The sequence below is a fragment of the Lynx canadensis genome, chromosome B3 (genome assembly GCF_007474595.2).
Source record: "Lynx canadensis isolate LIC74 chromosome B3, mLynCan4.pri.v2, whole genome shotgun sequence".
In the NCBI taxonomy this organism is placed as follows: domain Eukaryota; kingdom Metazoa; phylum Chordata; class Mammalia; order Carnivora; family Felidae; genus Lynx; species Lynx canadensis.
Genome location: NC_044308.2, coordinates 71,814,205 through 71,821,429, shown reverse-complemented (window position 1 = coordinate 71,821,429; position 7,225 = coordinate 71,814,205). Strand labels below are relative to the sequence as shown.

Below are 7,225 nucleotides of genomic sequence, written 5' to 3'. Positions count from 1 at the left end.
TTGTTTATATGTTTAGAATCTTCTCCTGCCCTGGTAGTTTGATGATTCTGGGAACTTTGCTAGTGGGATAAACTAGAATCTTTGCCTGCTGAATTCAGCTCTCCTCTCCCAAATCCTCCCAGTATCTTCCATGGTGTCATTCACATACACTCCTCAGGGCAGGAGGAGGGGGCTCACTTACGCACTTTTCTGTCTTACCCAATTACATCTGGCTTCAAAGTCTTCACAGCTGAGTGTCCTCACCTAAGACCATGGAGCTCTTAACTGACTTAACTGACTCCAGAACCCAAAGGTAATTCAGGAACATGGTGGCAGAGCAGCCAATGGAGGGGAAAATAGTATGGTGTTTATTTAGGTAGTGCACCCATGGCCTCGTTCATTCTCTGAGTAGGAAAGGCATTTTATTTACAGAGCTTTACAGAGCTGTTCCTTCCCCTCTGGCTCCAATGGCTTCTGAGTCCAGGATGAACCTGTTTCCTGGCAATGACTGGTGACTTTGTAAAGGACGCCCCCAAGAGCAAAGTCTCAGTTTGCTCTTCAGAGCCCTACATCATCCCCATGTCTCCACATCCCCAACCCTCATCACTGTGAGAACTCACAGTAGGGTTTGGCTTGTGCCAAGTTCACAGAGGCAATTTTATAGCTGAGCCAAGAAATCACCCCTAACTCCCCTAGAATATTCAGGATCCTCTGAAGGCCTGTTCAGTCACTCCTGCTTATTACAAGTGTCTCTGTCTTGTATTGTTTGGTGGTGGGTTGCTTGCCAAATTTTGTCATTGTTTCATTTTATTTATCATATTTAGTTATGTGCTAGGTCTGTCTCTCTTGTGAGAATAATCAAAGCTAACATTCTTTGAACTTTCTTAGCCTGCCAGGCTTTGTTCAAGTGCCTTTGCATGGATTAGTTCATTGGATTCTTTCAACAGTCTTTTAAGATTAGTGCCATTATCCCTATTTTACAGATGAGAAAACTGAAATCAGAGAGGTTAAGTAACATTCCCAAGATTACACAGCTAGTTAGTGGTGAGGTCCCAGCATGGAAACTTGGCAGTCTGATGCCAGAGCCTGAGTGCTTTAACACAAAATATACTATCTCTAGAATATAAGCTCCCTAAAGTCAGACACTTTTGTATTGCTGACAAGAAGAACACAGAGCTAAGCATATGGAAGACTGTCAACAAATATTTGGTAAGTAACTGCTTCATTATTGAGAACTTCTTAAGGTCACTGAGAGACCAAATGGCATATGTTGCTTTTCTATTTTTCATTGCTGCTCTAGTAATGCTTACAGACTATCCAATCAACCAAGTAGAGAAGACCCTCTCTATGACCGAGTTCCAGCTACAAAGGACTTTTTCAGCGAGACCAGTCTTCAGAAGGCTGTCCTTAGCCAAAGCAGAACTAAATCCAGTGAGAGCCCCTGAGGGTTCCACATCATCTCTGGTAGTCCCCTCTTTACACACCAGAGCACTGGAGAAATATGGAAGGGGCAAACCTGAGCCAAGAGATTGAGTTTGAGCTCTTGGGCCTCACCAGGGACCCCCAACTCCAAAGGTTGCTCTTCACGGTATTCCTGGGCATGTACACCATCACTCTGCTGGGAAATCTGATCATGTTCCTTCTGATTCACGTGAGCACCCCTCTGCATACACCTATGTACTCTCTCCTGAAGAGCCTCTCCTTCTTGGACTTCTGCTACTCCTCCACGGTTGTCCCTCAGACCCTGGTGAACTTCTTGGCCAAGAGGAAGGTGATTTCCTATTTTGGCTGCATGGCTCAGATGTTCTTCTACGCAGGTTTCGCCACCAGTGAGTGCTATGTCATTGCTGCCATGGCCTATGACCGCTATGCTGCTATTTGTAACCCCCTACTCTACCCACTCACTATGTCTTCTGAGATCTGCCTGTCTCTCATTGTGGGCTCCTACGGTGCAGGATTTCTCAATTCTCTTATCCACACAAGCTGTATCTTTAGTCTGAAGTTCTGTGGTGCCCATGTGGTCACTCACTTCTTCTGTGATGGACCACCTATCTTGTCTCTGTCTTGTGTGGACACCTCGCTGTGTGAGATCTTGCTTTTCATTTTTGCTGGTTTCAACCTTTTGAGCTGCACCCTCACCATCTTGGTCTCCTACCTCCTAATCCTCATCACCATCCTGAGAATGAACTCAGCCCAGGACAGGTTCAAGGCCTTTTCCACCTGTGCTTCCCACCTCACTGCTGTGTGCCTCTTCTATGGCACAACACTTTTTATGTACCTGCGCCCCAGGTCCAGCTACTCCTTGACTCAAGACCGCATGGTGGCCGTGATCTACACAGTGGTAATCCCAATGTTGAACCCCCTTATTTATTCTTTGAGAAACAAAGATGTGAAGGAAGCTTTAAGAAATGTTTGGGGCAGGAAAATAATGGAATGATCTTCTCAACTCATTACCACATCCTTCCTTCTTTCCTTCCTTCCTTCTTTCTTTCTTTCCTTCCTTCCTTCCTTCCTTCCTTCCTTCCTTCCTTCCTTCCTTCCCCCCTTCCTTCCTTCCTCCCTCCCTCTCTGTCTCTTTCTCTCTTTCCCACATACCTTTAGAAAGCCAAGGGAGGGAGTCTAGGTGGCTCAGCCAATAAGCATCTGACTTTGGCTCAGGTCATGATCTCATGGTTTGTGAGTCCAGGTTCCACATCAAGCACCCTGCTTCTGGTGAGCCCCACTTCTCTTTCTCTTTCTCTCTCTGCCTCTTGTGGGATTCCCTCTCTCTGCCACTCACTCACCTGTGCGCGCGCTCTCTCTCTCTCTCTCTCTCTCTCAAAAAAAAAAAACAAAAAAAACAAAAAAAAAAAAAACAAGCAAGCAAGCAAGTCAAGGGAACTTTACCAGTCGGCAGTTGTGGTGCCAACCTGTGCACATTTGCTCACTCCCTGCTATGAATGACCGGCATACACTCTGGTCAGCCGGTGCTTCTGCATCTACTTTCCACACAAAGAATTGTTGATATCATAGAGACTAAACACAGCTGAGGGTGTCAGCTTGTTGCATAATTGGACCATTGGCAAGACTTAGTCATGACTTTGTTCAGATGCTTCACTCATATTTCCGTGTGTGAGTACTTTATTATTAGAAACTGATGTTTATATTCCTCATAATAAAGTCTCTCCTTAACTAAGTTGAAGACTTTGACTCCTCCCCTCCTTTACCATCTCCTCTTTGTAAAAACTGACTTTTTTTTTAATGTTTTAGTTTTGAGAGACAGAGACAGAATGTGAGTGGGGGAGGGGCAGAGAGAGAGGGAGACACAGAATCTGAAGCAGGCTCCAGGCTCCAAGCTGTCAGCACAGAGCCCCACGCAGGGCTCAAACCCATGAGCTGTGACATCATGACCTAAGTTGAAGTCAGACACTTAACCGACTTAGCCACCCAGGAGCCCCAAATGTATAGATTGTACCAATTTCAGTTGTACCAAATGTATAGATTTGTTTGGGAGAATTCACATCTTTAGGATACTGAATTTTTTTTATGAACATGCTTTATCCTTGTACTTATTAGGTTTCTTTAGTGTCTTTTATTAATGCTTTATGACTTTGTTCATAATTTCTCCCTATCCAGAGACCTCATATCTTTGCTTATCTATGTATTTATATCTAGTATTTTTTAAAGTTTATTTACTTCAAGAAAAAGAGAGCATAAGCATGGGAGGGGCAAAGAGAGAATCCCAAGCAGGCTCCATGCTGTCAGCCTCAGAGCCTATTCTGGGGGCAGTGGGGAGAAGCAGGGGGCAGCTCCTCTTACCTGTTTCTTACAAACCCATCCAGAAATATTCTATGCATCTCTGGGAAATCACACCCCCAACACACACTCAAAAATGATAATATTGTATAGCTGGTGCTCAGCATCCAGATTTTTTCATTTAACAACATGTATGGATTGTTTTAAATGCTTATTTATTTTAGAGAGAGACAGACAGAGCACAAGTGGGGGAGGGGCAGAGAGAGCAGGAGACATAGAATGTGAAGCAGGCTCTAGAATCCAAGTTGTCAGCAGAGCCTGATGTGAGGCTTGAACTCATGAACCATGAGATTATGACCTGAGCCTAAGTCGAATGCTTAACCAACTCAGCCACCCAGGTTCCCTTAACAATGTATCTGTTTTAAAACCTAGTCCAGAGCCCAGATGGCAGAACAGCATGGAAGTTTTGTGTGTGTGTGTGTGTGTGTGTGTGTGTGTGTCCTGCGTCCATGAAATACACCCAGATCAACACTAAACCATCCTGAACACCTAGAAAACTGATTTGAGGATTAACACAACAATCTGCACAACCTGAATCACAGAAATCAGCAGGTATGAGGCGTAGAGAGGTGAAATGGAGAGAAGCTGCAGGGGCAGGGAGCTGTTTTTGCATGCAGATCGAGGATGGAGACGCCAGGGAGATTACAGGAAAATCACCTCCCTCAAAATCAGCTGGAGAGAAAATGGAAAAGTGGAAACAGCCGCAGGGACCGAAAAGGGAGAAAGGAAAAAGGAGAGGGTTTAAGTTCCATTAAGACTCTATAAACGGGGAGTGCAGAGCCTGAAACTCCACAGCTCAATACCTGGTGGTGCGCTGGTGGGAAGGGCGAATCCCCAGGAGCAGAGTGAAGTCCAATGGTCTTCAGGCCACGTGGGGAGAGGCGGTTCCCCTGCTGGGAGGACATCTGGTAGATGTGTGGCCCCTCACAGGAAAAGGCCCCAGCGGGCCTGGGAGAACAACCACATTCACCGGTGCTGGAACAAGGTCGTTGGCGGTGAAGCCTGGTGCCAGATGCGTGTTGTGATTTTCCATAATCCCTGAAATGCTGCTGCTACACGATCACGTGAACTTTTTCTGGGGCGGGCTGGAGCCCAGCCTCAGTCTCTGGGCATCAGCAGCAGCACAGTCCCATAAATGATCCTGGGTGCAGCCGGCACTGGCCATTGCTCGTTGACACCCTCCTACAGAGGGGCAGAACGGATCAAAACCGCAGTCCCTCAGAAGTGAGGGGTCGGGAAACACAGCCGCATCTGAGATAAAACTCAGGAGGGAGGTGCTGCCTAGCAACCTGACGGCTTGGTCATGTACAGTGTAAAAGCGGGGAGTGGACGAAAGCCGGAGACAAAGGACAGGTGTGCGATTGCTGGTCGGGGAGAACGGAGTTCAAATACTAGAGACTGAGTAGTTGCGTGACGCCATTTTGACCACTCCCGCGCATGCGCATACGCACCTACAAGCACCGCAACAATCCGCCCCAGTAAGCTAAGCAGCGCCATCTAGTGGAGAATGGAGCCGTTACACTAAGCCCAACCCAACTGGGCCAACCTCTCTTCGGAACACGTCTCTCCGCCTGCTTCATTTACGGACTATAAAGTGCTTCATAGTTTGACTTCTAGGGGAAAACAATGTAATTTCAATAATCATATTTAAGTCTGTTCACTGGTCTGTCTATTCAATTTTTGTTTTTTTTTCTTTTTCATTTCTTTTCTTTTTCTTTAATGCAGAAAGAGAAAATATTTATTTCTGTTTTTGATTTTTATTAAAAATATTTTTCCTTAGGGGCACCGGGGTGGCTCAGTCGGTTGAGCGTCTGACTTTGGCTCAGGTCACAATCTCACGGTTTGTAAGTTCAAGCCCCACGTCAGGCTCTGTGCTGACAGCTTGGAGCCTGGAGCCTGCTTTGGATTCTGTGTCTCCCTCTCTCCCTGCCCCTCCCTCGCTCATGCTCTGTCTCTCTCTCTCTCTCTCAAAAATAAGTAAACATTTTTAAAAAATTTTTTTATATTTTTCTTTAAATTTTTTCTACTATAGTTTTTACTTTTTCTGTAAATTTTTCAAATTCTATTTTACTTCCATCACTTCATTTTATTCTATTCCTTTGTATTCCTTTTTTCAAATTTTCAAAAGTTTTCCTTTTTTTAAATTCCTTTTTCTTTAATCTATCAAGCTCCTTTCAACACCCAAATCAAAACACACCTAGGATCTAGAATCATTTTATTTGATTTGTGTGTGTGTGTGTATATGTGTGTGTGTGTGTGTTGTTTCTAATTTTTTAATGTTAATTTTTTACCTTATTAATTCCTTTTCTTCCTTCAAAATGATGAAATGAAGGAATTCACCCCAAAAGAAAGAGCAGGAAGAAACAACAGCCAGGGACTTAATCAACACAGATACAAGCAAGATGTCTGAACAAAATTTAGAATCATGATAATAAGAATATGAGCTGGGATCGAAAATAGATTAGAATCCCCTTCTGAGGAGATAAAAGAAGTAAAAGCTAGTCAGGATGAAATAAAAAATGCTATAACTAAGCTGCAATCACAGATGGATGCTGCGGCGGCAAGGATGGATGAGGCAGAGCAGAGAATCAGCAATATAGACGACAAAGTTACAGAGAATAATGAAGCAGATAAAAAAGAGGAGGACTAAGGCAAAAGAGCATGATTTAAGAATCAGAGAAATCAGTGACTCATTAAAAAGGAACAATATCAGAATTATAGGGGGTCCCAGTAGATGAAGAGAAGGAAAAAGGGTAGAAGGGTTATGTGAGCAAATCATAGTGGAAAACTTTCCTAACCTGGGGAAAGACACAGACATCAAAATCCAGGAAGCACATAGGACTCCCATCAGATTCAACAAAAATCAACCATCAACAAGGCATATCATAGTCAAATTCACAAAATACTCAGGCAAGGAGAGAATCATGAAAGCAGCAAGAGAAAGAAAGTCCTTAACCTACAAGGGAAGACAGATCAAGTTTGCAGCAGACCTATCCACAGAAACTTGGCAGGCCAGAAAGGAGTGGCAGGATATATTCAATGTGCTGACTCAGAAAAATATGCAACCAAGAATTCTTTATCCAGTAAGGCTGCCATTCAAAATAGAAGGAGAGATTAAAAGTTTCCCAGACAAACAAAAATTAAAGGAGTTTGTGACCACTAAACCAGCCCTGCAAGAAATTTTAAGGGGAAATCTCTGAGGGGAGAAAAGAAAAAGAAAAAAAAAGACCAAAAGAAACAAAGACTAGAAAGGACCAGAGAAAATCCTGAGGAACTCCAACTCTACAAGAAACATTATGGCAAAAAATTCATATCTTTCAGTACTCACTCTAAATGTCAATGGACTAAATGCTCCAATCAAAAGACATAGGTTAACAGAATGGATAAGAAAACAAGACCCAACTATACACTGTTTACAAGAGACCAACTTTAGACCTAAAGTCACCTTCAG

At 43.8% G+C, this 7,225-nt stretch overlaps 1 protein-coding gene across 1 annotated transcript; it reads left to right on the top strand.

The window, feature by feature from the left end:
- The first annotated feature begins 1,333 nt into the window (after positions 1–1,333).
- Positions 1,334–2,416, top strand: LOC115517222 (olfactory receptor 5AU1). The gene has a single exon (XM_030320333.1). It carries the CDS (start codon positions 1,481–1,483, stop codon positions 2,414–2,416), a length of 936 nt encoding a protein of 311 aa, XP_030176193.1. The 5' UTR covers positions 1,334–1,480.
- Positions 2,417–7,225: the final 4,809 nt, after the last annotated feature.